Genomic DNA, 14169 nt, shown 5'->3' with positions numbered 1-14169 from the left:
GTTTGATTCCCAGGGAATGCTTGAACTGATTCAATGTAAATGTGTGCTGCCTGCTTTTCCCATTGAATAAGTGTGAACAGTCAGATGAAGAACTCATCTACTTGTGTCTCTGCTTGGACACTCTTCACGCTCTCGTCAGCCTCATCCAGGCCGTGTTTCAGGTCTCTAGACAGAGTCAGCAGAGCAGACGCTCCTAAAGCAGCCTGTGGCTTCACAGCACAACCCGTGTCCACATTGGTCTCCGGCTCCTCCTCTTCCAGCCGGAGGCGGGACAGGGAGGTTTCGGAGGCTATCGCCGGCTCGTACCAGTTGACTGACAGGCCTGCGGGGCTGCTGCGCTGGGACGAGTAACAGGAGCTTCCTGGAGGAGAGCTGCAGGTGCCGTCTGACCCGGCGCTCTCTCTACCTGACCTCACGCCGCGGGGACAGCGGTCCTCGGCCTGCTCCTTCAGATGAGATGTCCTCCTGCAGGGAGTGGTGGAAGGGGGCCTGGCAGCCCCACAGCTCCTCAGCAGCATCCTGGGACAGCTCAGAGGAAACGCAGACCTCAGGAAGCCTTGGGCTTGTGCTGGAGCTTTAACCTGCAGAGAAAACCACGCTTTATCAGTTCAACAGTCATTTAGAAAACTGCAGTTTGACCCTCATAATGCATTCTTAATCTGTATAGTATTTGAGAATTCTGGGTCCATTTGAACCCGATGAATCATTATTTTATAAAACAGTGATAAGTTAATATTTTCAACTAAAACTATATTATATCTGATATGCAACTTATCATTAATACATGGTGAATGTTGCCGTGTTATTACCATGTAATTACTGCATTATTGCAAACTGGGGAAGTCGTGGCCTAATGGTTAGAGAGTCGGACTCGTAATCGAAAGGTTGCGGGTTCGAGTCCCTGGCCGGCAGGGATTGTAGATGGGGGGAGTGAATGTACAGCGCTCTCTCCACCCTCAATACCACGACTGAGGTGCCCTTGAGCAAGCCACCGAACCCCCAACTGCTCCCCGGGCACCGCAGCATATATGACTGCCCACTGCTCCGGGTGTGTGTTCACGGTGTGTGTGTGTGTGTGTGTGTGCATTTGTTCACTACTCACTGCTGTGTGTGTGCACTTGGATGGGTTAAACGCAGAGCACTAATTTCGAGTATGGGTCACCATACTTGACAATACGTCACGACAAAAACTGAATTTGTAGCAGATACATTTAAGAAAATTATATCAAAATTTGTGATAAAAGTCACAAAAACACAGATGTTAAAGCAAAAACGTCCCCATCAAGACCACTAGTCTCCTTACTATGCAGTGACGATCAATCAATTTCAGTAAAATGACTTCTTTTTTTTCAGTTTCAGTTTTCTTTGATTTATTTGGAAGCTCGTTTTGCATAAATAAATAAATAAAAATAAGAAATTGTGACTTTTATCTCACAATTTTGACTTTTTAAAATTGCAATTCTGGGAAAGAAAAATCAAAATTTTAAGATGTAAATTCGCAATTGCAGGAAAAAAGTCATAATTTTAATGAAGTGGAAATGGGCTTCTGTAAATGTATGCTTCTCTTTACTTTAAAGAATATATTGTATAAAAGACATAAGCACACAATACAGCCTCCAGCTTGTTCTATTGCCTATATTCACATTCACACTAGCTCTCATGTTTTAGCTGACTAAGCAACGCTCTGCTCAGAACTCTTGATGAATATTAAAGAGACGTCTGCTGAACTGCTGTTAGATGCAGGGTTTGCGGAAACACTCTGTGGATCGTTCTCAGATTCCAGCGGTGTGTAGTCATGTGGTGGAAAAGATGCTCTCATCTCCTCCAAAAACATGTTCATTCTCATACGGAGGTCTAACACAGAGACATCAAGGCTGTGGTAATAAGATCATTAGATCATTAAGCCTCCATCTCATCATTACACTCATCAGGGACTCACTGATGATACATCTGAACAACACAAATCTGTGTCGGCATAAGGAAAATAAAATAATAAGGGGAATTAAAATGTATACGTGTAAATATACAGGCTAAATGTAGTTTGTGTTTCACAGAAGAAAGAATATCCCAACGCTGACACCATCACTGAACTGAATGAACTAAAACTGAGCTGAATATAATGCCACTACTGCCTTCTTATCCGTACAAATGCTGAAATTGAAGTCATTTCATAACTGATGAATTTTTGCAGCTGTTATTTTTCTGTTTATTTCTGCGAAGCTGTACTGTATAAAGCACTGTAGAAATAAAGGTGTTTAAACTTATCTAATATGTAAAAGTTCAAACCACAAGGAAAACAGGATATGCTTTAAAATGGACAATGGGAGACCAATTTATACTAAAATCATGGAAAATGGCTCAAAATATGAAACGCAGCCTCACATTTCATGGAAAAACCAAATGGCTCAAATGTGTAGTTGCACAGTGATATTCTGAGGATATTTTTCCAGCGTATTCAGGGTTTCTGCTGGTTTTGTGAAGTTAAAGTAAGACTTTTAAAGACCAATTAAAGACAATTTAAGTAATTAATGGAAGTGGACACAAAGATATTGTGTTTATGATTTAAACAAGAACAAATATCTGTCAGTGTGGTCAAAAAATAAAGTTGTTTTCCCTTTGAAAATGTCATTTTTCTGATCCTATTGGCAGATATGTGCTCTTTTTTAATCATAAACTCAAACTTTTGATCAATTTCTCAGACTCATCTCTTCATTTTGCATTTTATTTTTATTTATGTTGGAAAACAAGACAAAAATACTGAGTAAGATATACTTTTTTCCTTTTTTTATATATCCTGCAACTTTTATGAATTTAAGATGTTCTGCTCCAATTTAACACAATTTTGAAAAAAGTTTTCAAAATGAAGTGAGCTTATGAATAAAAAACAAGTACAAATGTGACCCTCGACCACAAAACCAGTCATAAGGGTACATTTTATTATTATTTATTTTAAATTGAGATTTACACATCAAATAATAATCTTTCCATTGATGTATGGTTTGTTATGATAAGACAATATTTGTCTGAGATACAACTATTAGAAAATCTGGAATCTGAGGGAGCAAAAAAATTTAAATATTGAGAAAATCTCCTTTAAAGTTGTTCAAATGAAGCTCTTAGCAATGCATATTACTAATCAAAAATTAAGTTTTGATATATTTATGGTAGGAAATTCACAAAATATCTTCATGTAACATGATCTTTAATTAATATCCTAATGATTTTTGGCATAATAGAAAAATTGATCATTTTGACCCATGCAATGTATTGTTGGCTACTGATACAAATATACCCCAGCGACTTAAGACTGCTTTTGTGGTCACAAATATCTGTGAGTAGGGTCAGAAAAATTGCAAAAACTTGGAATTGCAAAAATAAAGATTAACTTTTTGCAGTGCATGCAACATTTAATGACATGACTTTGAAAATACTTTCTGCTCTGATTTGAGACCCTTTTAAGGCCTTAATTTGTGAAAATGTGAATTAAGACTTTTAAGACCCGCAGAAACCCTACTATGACTGTACACTAAAAGTGCACACAGAAACCAGAGCATGTTTCCAGTGACCTACTTGGAAGAGGATCTTGTTGCCGTCCAGGTCTTCGGTGTGCCATCGGCTGGCACTGATGGGCGAGCAGGTGTTGGGCAATAAGGGCACGAGCTGTCCGATCTCCCCCACCCTGAACTGCAGCACGGCAGAGTAACACGGCTCCACCCGCAACCCGGGCGCCAGCTGCTTGATGGCCAGCTGCAAACTGAACCCGGCTTCTGTGAGCAGCGTGAACCAGCAGAAGCCCGTCTTCTGCTCCTCAACGCTCCTCTGCAGCACTGTCTCATATAAATGCACGGTGTCCTCGAAGTTATCATAGGTGCTGTGCAAAGTCACCCGCACCACCTCCCCTCCGTAGTGCACCGGCCGGACGCCCCACACCGGCATCCCCGCGCCCAGGCTGTAGAAGTCCCTGCTGGGCAGGAGATAAGGCCTCAGTAGGGCGCTGGATGGGTCATTAATGCCGGACTCACTAGCACCGCAGCTCTCTGTATGGTGATACTGCCACGGCGGACACTGCAGGAAGTCCAGCACTCGGAGAATACGCTCCTCTCCGTAGGACTCATGTAAGAATATGGTGACGGCGTGTGAGGGGTGTCCGGCTGCGGGGCGCTGGGCATGAACGGGACAGGCCCGCTCGGACACATGAAAGAGGCGCAGGCCGGGACGGACCCGCTTGAGCAGGCGGTCCAGAGTGTGCTGCAGGAGCAGAGACGCGCCAGGGTTGGTCAGCAGGTGCACGGTGAGCAGAAGCTCCTGATCCGGGACGGATGAGAGGTCCACTGGACAAAGAGCAGAGCAGTGAGGAAAAATCAAATTACAAGCCTTGGCTGTTGATGTGATAGCAAATGAAATAATGAAAATGGACTTACTGCTACTGCAGGACATTTTACTGCAGTCAGATCTAAAAAAAGAAAGAAAAAAAAAGAACACGCTTGTTATAATGGGCCTAATACTGTTCAAATGATATCCATATATCAGCAAAATAACAAAGTTCTTTATAAATAATAAAGTGAGAGGTATTGGATTTCAAATGGAAAACTCTTATTTATTATTTTGTGGTGTTTTTCTTTTTAGAGTATACACTGTAAAAAAAAAAAAGAAAGTTGTTTCAACTTAAAATAATTTGTTACCCCACTGCCTTAAAATGTTTAGTTTAGTCAACTAAAATATTCCAGTTGTCCCTTAAATTAAAATTTCAAGTTGACTAAACTAAATATTTTAAGTCAGCGGGGTAACAAATTATTTAAAAATAGTTTTTTTTTTTTTTAACAGTGTATTTAAGAATATATTGGATGGACATCTCTAACTTCACTTCCAGAATGTTTTGAATATTAATACAAATTGAACTGTATGATTTTTATTTTCTTCTTTGTACAATATAGGCCTACTATTTATTCAAAAAGTACAATTTCTTTTTATTTTTCATGAAAAAAAAAAATCACATTTAAAGTTAAGCCAAATTGTGAACAATTAATAAATGAAGTTAAAAATATGGCACTACTTTTGACAATATCAAAACAAAAAAGAAGACTTAGGAGGCACTATTACTTTAATTTGGTATTATATGTGTGTGTCTGTCAAAGACATATCCACATCAAATTAAATTCAGAAAAATTACTACATATACACACAAAGCATAATAAATGTAAGTAAAGTGTCTACTTTAATGTTTCAAACAACTGTGAAAAATGCCAAAATGTTCAATCGTCATTCAGAATAACATATTTATGTAAAAATGAGACAACACTTATTCACACCTGTTCAAATAAATACAAGAATAAGTGATTATACTAAATTTTATTGTATTTGAAATGATTGAAAACAATAAATGGGTAAACCTAGTGATTTGAAGGATGTTGGCAAATATTTAAAATAAGAATTTGTTTTCGGAGGCTGCACTGTGATCCTTAAAGTCGTTTAATATCCTTGTCTGCCTGACAAGATTTGTTGGTAAACAAACATCTATATCATAAGGAAGACATATTCTAGTGTTATTACAAGCAAACATCCTGAAACTACTTGATGAATGTCCCTAAACAGCCAAACCGAGTTAAAAACTTTAAAGTTTAATTCAGTCGTTCAACACTTGGTAGGTTGCATGCATACAAAGGAATAATAAATAGTTGGCTGATTTTGATTATGCAGCCTAACGTTACCTTTATGATCCACATTCAAGATCAAAAGTATTTTGGAATGTTAGTGTATCGTTTGTCGCTTACGTCATACCGCGCGGGGCTCTGTGTTGCTTCGCTTAGAAACGCAAACAAAAGCGATCTGATGTTTAGCTTTCTCCGCTAACTCACTCACCCCGCGGTCTCCGCGCCCGAGTCCGCCGTCTCATCCTCAGTCCTGCTGCTCGTGAAGCGACGCGGTTCTCGGAGCATATCTGCCTTTACTTGCGCGCAGAAAGCGCTTCAAACATGCTTCAGATCTTTGTGAAAACCGCTCGCCTTCGCAGGAGTCCAGTGCACGCTGACGTCACTTCAGCCTTTATAATTCATGATGATCAGAGGGACTCTGACTAAAATCTGAAATATCAGTGGAAAAGCTCTTTCAGATGGAGGAGTCGGGGGAAGGGCTTTTCTTCTCTCTCTGAAGCACACAATGAGAAGCGAGGGGCCTGGACCCCAGCAGATGGCTGTCATCAGACCTGTGTGCCACACACACTTTAAACAAGCATCTTCTCAAGTAGTGTGCAGTCCTGAACAATGGAGATTTTAATAGTACCAAAAACTGAGGAAGTGTATTGCTGTTTATGTTTAATTAATAAATCAGTCATAAAAACGAATTCTGCATCAAAACAAAGAACACAGGCTTGTGTTTTACTGTCACAAATATCCGCTACACTACACAATTGCATCTAGACAATTTAACCCTTGTGCAGTTTTGGGAGATTTTTGTCTCTTTCTTTCTTGTCAAAAACATTGACGGAAAAATGTAATATTTCAACCTCATTTCTTCCGTAAATTTATTTGTTCTCTAGGTACAAAACATACACTCGAATTTACAGACAAAAGTGTTGCTTTGAAAGTCATTACACATTATTGCAATATTTAATCTCAGTGCCATTTAAGAATAAAACCATGCTATTCTTAACAGACTTTCATTCTGTCAGCAAGGCTTTAACATTTTCACTATTTTCAAAATGTTTAAAATTGTTACTGTTTTCCATCTGAGAGCACAATTTTCTCAGATTTGGTCTTTGGAGCAAATACTTATCCAAGACTAATAATAATACTACTAATAAATCTGCTTACCATTTAGTCTACTGTATGGAAAATCATTTATTTAAAAAAAAAAAAAAAAAGATTAAAACGGTAAAAAGGGGCATCTGTTGTCAGGCTGGAATAGGAAAGAGTCCCCAAACCAGAATGGCATCAATGTATCTGTAACTGGCATTAAGACTTATTCTGACAGAAATAACTGAACAGCCAAGAAGAGAAGGTGGATACTTTTGGCCAATTTTGGAATAATCTATTCTTGTTCTTCATGAGCTGATAAGAATGCATAGGTAGTTTTTCAAACTTTTAGAGTCTGAGATATTTTGTGTGACATAGTTGAAAAAAAAAAAACTGTCAAATCATTTACTCATCCCCCCATGCCGTTCCAAAAGACTTTATTTTCTCATAATTCGTAATTATGTTGTTTTTTTTTATTCTGTGGTGAAAAACAACTATGCTTTTTTGTTCATCACATAAAAAAACAAAAAAATAACAAAAAAAATTAATTGCGACTTTTTTCCTCACAATTTTGAGTTTATATCTTACAATCTGGATTTTTCTTGAGTTTTGTGTGGAAAATGTCTATTTATTCCATAGTTATTTATTCTGTGGTGGAAGCAGGCTACTATGGATCAGTGCTTGATGCAAGCGAACAAAATATCACTGGTTATTGTGGAAGCTTAAATGTGCTTGTGCTACACTGTGAGAATGTCTCACATGGTTCCCTGAGAAGGGGAACAAGACACTGCATCCTCTAGTGGGCATTATGGGAAATGCCTGTGGCATGACCGGTGTCTGAAGTACATCTAAACATGACAGTGAACCTGACATTGGCCGGTGACATACTTTGATGTCACTACTAGTGCGACCGCAAGTATAAAAGGGCACCTGTAGAACACGTCATCCACTTCTTGTCTGAAGGATACGTGCACAGGAATACCTGAATCATGGCAAGCAGACAGTGTCTCGTTCCCCTTCTAAGGGAACCATGGGTGCATGATTAATTTGAGACATTCTCTTTTGAATGTGAACTCACACTGCATCATCTAGAGCAGGGGTGTCAATCTCAGTTCCTGGAGGGCCACAGCTCTACACAGTTTAGCTTCAACCCTAATTAAACACATAGTTTGTGTGTTGGAGCAGAGTTGGAACTAAACCAGCTGTTATCAAACTCAGTTCCTGGAGATTTAATTTCAACCCTGCCCCATCACACATAGGCTACCATGTAGTTTTCAAATAAGCCTAAGGGCCTGTTTACACCTGGTCACTTCATGCGTTTTCTCTGATCGGATATCTATCCAATTTGTTAAAACGTTTCCTTTTACACTTGGCCACATAAATGTGTCTTCTCCAAACGGATATAAATCCATTCTTTAATTCCCACGCTATATGCAAATTTAAGTTCACATCAATGAAAGCAATAGATTTGCGCTGCATTTTATTCATTATCAGATAATTTCAAGATCAGAGACCGTAACAAGAGAGAGCGCGGCATCAGCACTGGAAAGATAGGTTAGTCGCACTACTTTTAATGAAGATGATTGTGTGTTGAGTGTCTGCGACTTACTTTCAGTTTCATTCGCGGCAGTTTGCGCGTTGGCTTACTCAGCTACTCATCCGCGGTGATGCTTGTTGCATTAGCGCTGTCATATCTGACTATAACATACCATATAGCCTATAAAACGCTCTCACAGGTTTGTTTTTTAAATATTTTGGGAGGAGTATAATTAGCATATGTGGTTTCAACAACCAGATGCATTTACACTTGTCCAGTTTTGTCTGGAATGCGGCCCAGACCACCTCCTGAAGTGGTTTGAGCGATCAGATTTATATCCGTCTCAAATGTGTTTCGGAGGGCATTTGCACCTGGTTTTTTCAGGATCGGATAGCTACCCGATCAGATAAAAATGCATGAAGTGACCAGGTGTAAACAGCCCCTAAATGAGTTGATTAGCTGGATTAGGGTTGAATCTAAACTGTGCATGGCTGTGGCCCTCCAGGAACTGAGTTTGACAGCCTTGAACTTAACTATGCAGCTCTGCTCTAGAGCAGTGCTTCTCAGACCTGTCCTGAGGACCCCCATCCACTGCATAATTTGTGTCTCCCTCATTTAACAAACCTGATTCAACTCATCTGCTAATTAGTAGATTCTGCAAGAATTTAACTGGGTATGGCCTATGGGGGAGGCATACAAAATGTGCAGTGGTTGTGGGTCCTCAGGACAAGTTTGGGAAGCACTGCTCTAGAGGACACTAAAGGGGAGGGGTCACCAGACTAGTCCTGGAGGGCCGGTGTCCTGCAGAGTTTAGCTCCAACCCTAATTAAACACACCTGCACCAGCTAATCAAGGTCTCACTAGGTGTACTTGAAACTTCCAGGCAGGTGTGTTGAGGAAAGTTGGAGCTAAACTCTGCAGGAAAATGGCCCTCCAGGACCAAGTTTGGTGACCCCTGCTATAGAGAACAAATAACCACTCAACCATGCTGAAGTGACGAGTGCCTTATCGGCTGACAATAAAGTCAAATTCTCGAAAGAAGTCCCAGTCCTTCAGCTACGCACCTGTAGCTGTTGTGACTTAATTCTCTAAAGCCAAAGCCTGAGAAAAAAGGGGCACGGGCAAAGCTAAAGGGGTTGGTGTTCCAGAGAACACCTTTAAGGGAACATCATCACTGATTGGAGCTGTGAGAATGGAGGCCTCAGATAAACGACTATAACGTTAGAGAAGGCCTAGCTATGTCCGATGCTCAGGACAGCTTCCCAAGAAGGCTCACAAAGAGCCTAACAATTCATAACTACTACCCAGGTGGAGCTCCAAAGAGCGGAAGCCTTAGCACAGTGGTCTCAAACTCAGTTCCTGGAGGACCACAGCTCTGCAGAGTTTAGCTCCAACCAGCTCCAAATCACACCTGCTTGGAAGTTTCTAGAGATCCTGAATACCTTGATTAGCTGGATCAGGTTTGTTTGATTAGGGTTGGAGCTAAACTGTGTAGAGCTGTGGCCCTCCAGGAATTGAGTTTGAGACCAATGCCTTAGCAGGATGACGCTCTAAAGTGAGAGGTGGCCTAAGCAATGCTCCCAATTTAAAGGCAATAGTCAGGGAGGCTCACAGACAGCAAACCAACCTAGCCCCTAACTGAGCTCAGAGGACAGAGGCCTCAGCAAGAGGTCGGACGACTCTCTGTAGCAAGAGGAGGCCTAACAACACCCTAAACAAGGAGTACTAAGGCTAAAAAAAAGCCTGTAAATGAGTATCATTGCATAGCCGAGACCTCGGCATGACAACTCTCTAAAGCGAGAGGAAGCCTAACTACATTCAGTGCTCACAACAGCTTCAAGGAGGCTCAGGACAGCTTCGCCTGGAGGCTCACAGAGTGAAACAACTTGGAACTGCCATCCCAGCAAAGCTCTGGGAAGCAGAGGGATGACTCTCCATAGCAGGAGGAGGCCTAACTACATTTTACCCTAAAGACAGTTAGTAAAGGAGGCTCAGAGAGAGCCGTACAACTTGGATCTAAGAGCTCAGGACCCTAGAACAAAAAAGAGACCTAGCAATGCACCCCAAGGCCTGAGCTCCAGGAACGGAGGTCACCAAAAAATGAATCTTAACTGGAGGCCTAGTTACATTTGAGGTAAGTTTGAAAACCCCAGAGTCCAACGCTACACTCACAATTAAACTCATGTGTTGAACCAATCAGAAAGGCCAATTGGACCTGCCAAGGTTGGAGTCAAATACTGCCTAGATCAAAGGTAAGACATGTTGGAAGCCTCTAAAAGCACACCCTGCCCTGCCTCAGCAGAGTGTGATTACTCAGGATCACTTCCCTTAAGTCCCGTTTCCTCCTCCTGCCATCGCATCTCCTCTGCTCCCTACTCCTCGAAGGAGGAGGGGCACAAGTGGCAACACTCTCCTGGGCCTGCCTTTGGGCCTCAGGAGGGGTCTCCAAACTTGGCCCTAGAGGGCCACTGACCTGCAGAGTTTAGGTCCAATTTGCCTCAACACACCTGCCTGGAAGCTCTAGTAGCAAGACCTTGATTAGCTGGTTCAGATGTGTTTAGTTGGGGTTGGAGCTGAACTCTGCAGGACAGTGGCTCTCCAGGAGCAGGATTGGACACCCTTGCCCTAGAGGCAGGGTTGCCAGGTTTTCACAACAAAACCTGCACAACTGCAACTCAAAAAATTGTGTTCCGGGGGTAAAATAGGGGAAAGGGGAAGTGGTGTGTGGCCAAGTATGGTGACCCATACTCGGAATTTGTGCTCTGCATTTAACCCATCCAAGTGTACCCAGAGCAGTGGGCAGCCATTGCTGCGGTGCCCAGGGAGCAGTTGGTGGTTTGGTGCCTTACTCAAGGGTCTCACCTCAGTCTATGTCTGGTATTGAGGGTGGAGAGTGTGTTGGTTATTCACTCCCCCACCTACACTCCCTGCCGGACCTGAGACTCGAACCCACGACCTTCAGGTTACATGTCCAACTCTCTATCCACTAGGCCATGACTGCCCATACATGTTTGTGGACATGAAAAACAACACGGGACAACAGTGTTAAAGAATCCCAATTCCGTTGGAAAACCACGGACTTTGCAACACTGCCCAGACTGGCTCAGTGCGCAGACATATAAAGTTCGGAGGATTATGTCCCAACAGAAATTACTCGTCCAATTTACCACGAATGATCTCACATTTCTCATATGTCTCCAGGGTAGATCTAATCTGTCTGTGGCATGGGAAATAACCTCAAGCAACTCCACGTACACGGGGCAGGCAGGCTGTGAAGACTCGCTAATAACTTTGTCATCAACAGCCACATCACATTTTCTTGCCTTTAGGCCAGAAGCCCGCTAGCTGCTGTATCAGAGGATGTACAAGTCAATACGTCCTCATCCAACACTACATCGTCATCACCCACAGAAGAATGAGAAAGATCCATTTCTCCTTTCTCAAACTCCTCTGTGAACTCCACCATGACGTCAGTTTCCTACTCGCCTCAGCTGCTGCAGGTCCTGATCCACAAGCTGAAGATGGCTCTTCCAATTCTCTCAACAAAGGGGACCAACAAGAAGGGAGCTTATTTAAGAAAAAAACCCGCAATGCATCCATTCACCCCCCTTGAGGACTGAGGATGCATTCTTCTCGCCCATGCACAATTAACACTTCCTGAAATACTTAGAAACTAGTGCTATCCATAGCCTAGAAACACCACAAACAAACGCTTCCTGAAGACAAAGAAGAGGATGAGTACAGGTGCCCCTTTATACTCACAGCTGCACTAGTAGGAACGTAATAGGCTGTCGCCCGCCAACATCAAGTTCATTGTCATAGTCACCAGTCATGCAGGAGGCATTGCCCCTAGTGTCCTCTAGAAGGCACAGTGCAAGGTCACATTTGAAAGGGAACAAACCTATTTGGCTCTTTTGTGTCAAGCATGCACATTTGAGCAGTCATTTACCTTATCTGATGTGCTGTTTGTACATTGCTCATTGTTAATGTCAAATATGTATAATTTCACACTGCTATCACTGCTTGAGATTCCCAGGATCCTCCATTGGGGAAATCAGAACAAGACAAAAAGTCTGACCCAAAACGGCCAATCCTTTTATTGGTTTTTTTTTCTCCCGTATTTTTCTACATTTAATGATGAAAACAAGGCCCTGTACAGTTCACTTCAGCATCGAGTACAATAATTATTTTACAATTTATACACATTGAAATATAATACTGCTGAAAACACAAACTGCACCCCATCCCTGTTTAAACTGCTTTCAAACGACCCATCAAAATAAAACACTTTCAAGTCATCTTTTACAATTGGCCATGTTAGACATGAACAAAATAAAAAAAAATAAAAAAAACTGCAAGGGAAAAAAAAGACAGGCAAACCACCATTTTATATGCTGTGTAAGTGTTGCACCATCAGTCTTCAGTAAAAGCATGCTTTGAACCAAACGCTACACCCCTTTGTCACTCAGATACACATTTGACAATCTTACAGGTAAAGCACTGATGGCAAGAACCTGTACATCCAAATTAAATGCCAGATGCAAACACACTTACACAGATATAAGAAAATAATTCAGAAGGTATTTCATGATGTGAATGGTCATAATGATATCCAATGCTGGGAAACTGTGTGGCTTACTGTATTAATTCGGTTGTAGGATTGTGAAGACGCACACAAAAAAAATAACTTCTCTCATAGAGACCAAGACCTTCTGTAAAAGTGTTGAATCTAATCCAGTGGAAAGCGTCATGGGAATCAAAAAGAACAATTTAAAACAAGTTCATTAGAAGATGAGAGGTTTCTTCTCAGTTTATTCCCAGTACGAATGACAACAAAGGCAAAAAGGGCATAAAATAAAATAACATCCCATGTGAGGTATGTAACAAAGTCCCAAAACAATGCTCACTCGCTCTCTCATGCCAGATTTAATTGCGCTCCTTGTTCATGCTACGTATGTGTACACTTTGCGATCTTCTGGTGTTCTTGCCAAGTATTCTCTCTCGATAAGTCCTTCAATACGCTTTTTAATGACCACAGGACTGGGAAGGAATCGCGCCTTCAGCTGCTGGGTTACCTAAAGACAAAAACACGCAGGATCAAACTGAAGCTCTATAAACAAATGTTCAAAGAAACAGGAAACTGTTATTCTCAAATAACATGTTCAAGTGTGGCTGAAGATTTTGTGGATCTTTAAACTATTTAAAACTAAGTCTCCACACCTCTGCTACTAGAACATTGTGCTGCATCTTCTTTCTGGACTTCATGATCCGAACAATAGCCGCCTCAATCTCGTGTTTCCTGTCATCATCCACTTTCTGTCGCGTCTCCTTCCTCTCAGGGTCCGATTCTCCCTGTTTGGCTGCAACTGCAGAGATGTGACACGCAGGTTACAGAAAAACACTTTCCAAATGATTAACTAGCAGAACTGTTGAAAAGTAGCATGGGTGTACGTCTAAACGATGCTGTGTATAACAATACTTACTTTCCTGAAATACTGTATTTGTGAGAAGAAACACAATACAGAGTCAAGATATGACATTTATAAGGATGGGATGAGCGACATGCAAAAATTAATGTAACCATGTTCTTACAATTTTGGTCTTTTCACAGTAGATGTAAAAAATAAAGGGATGCGCCAGTAAAATTAATTAACGGCCCATGCTGAATCTGACAATTTTACTTGAAATTTGACACTTTACAGTTTTTTTAGGAGTGGAATTTAAGCACTTTTCCAGCACTTTCAAGCAGTTGCTGCCCCTGATAATAAAATGACTACTGGTCATACGTTGCAACGTACTGCCTGTTTAAGAGCTCATGCAATCATCAAGTAAATAAGCCAGGCTTCCAGACAAAATACAGTGATTAAAAGCTCAATGTTCAGTGGGGTAGTAGGGTGTAAT

At 41.4% G+C, this 14169-nt stretch overlaps 2 protein-coding genes across 2 annotated transcripts in view; both read right to left on the bottom strand.

Annotated features, from left to right (window-relative positions):
- Nucleotides 1-80: 80 nt before the first annotated feature.
- LOC306851770 (protein FAM124B-like) lies at nucleotides 81-5936 on the bottom strand (the record flags this gene model as incomplete). The annotated part of the gene is made up of 4 exons (XM_079388205.1): nucleotides 81-581; nucleotides 3571-4331; nucleotides 4422-4453; nucleotides 5860-5936. The coding sequence occupies 4 exons, from the start codon at nucleotides 5934-5936 to the stop codon at nucleotides 81-83; spliced, it is 1371 nt and encodes a 456-aa protein (XP_079244331.1).
- Nucleotides 5937-12334: 6398 nt separating this feature from the next.
- The window catches only part of LOC306851799 (cullin-3-like), a 33806-nt gene continuing 31971 nt past the window's right edge, over nucleotides 12335-14169 (bottom strand). The window contains exons 15-16 of the mRNA XM_079388244.1: nucleotides 13489-13634; nucleotides 12335-13343 (exon numbers count right to left, since the gene is read on the bottom strand). Of these exons, the coding sequence (XP_079244370.1) occupies nucleotides 13212-13343; nucleotides 13489-13634 (278 nt within the window). The 3' untranslated portion in view covers nucleotides 12335-13211. The remainder of the gene's footprint in view (nucleotides 13344-13488; nucleotides 13635-14169) is intronic.

This window comes from Barbus barbus, assembly GCF_936440315.1.
Source record: "Barbus barbus genome assembly, chromosome: 31".
NCBI classification, from domain to species: Eukaryota; Metazoa; Chordata; class Actinopteri; order Cypriniformes; family Cyprinidae; genus Barbus; species Barbus barbus.
Note: the sequence above shows the minus strand (reverse complement) of the source record. Positions and strands in the feature narration are given on the sequence as shown.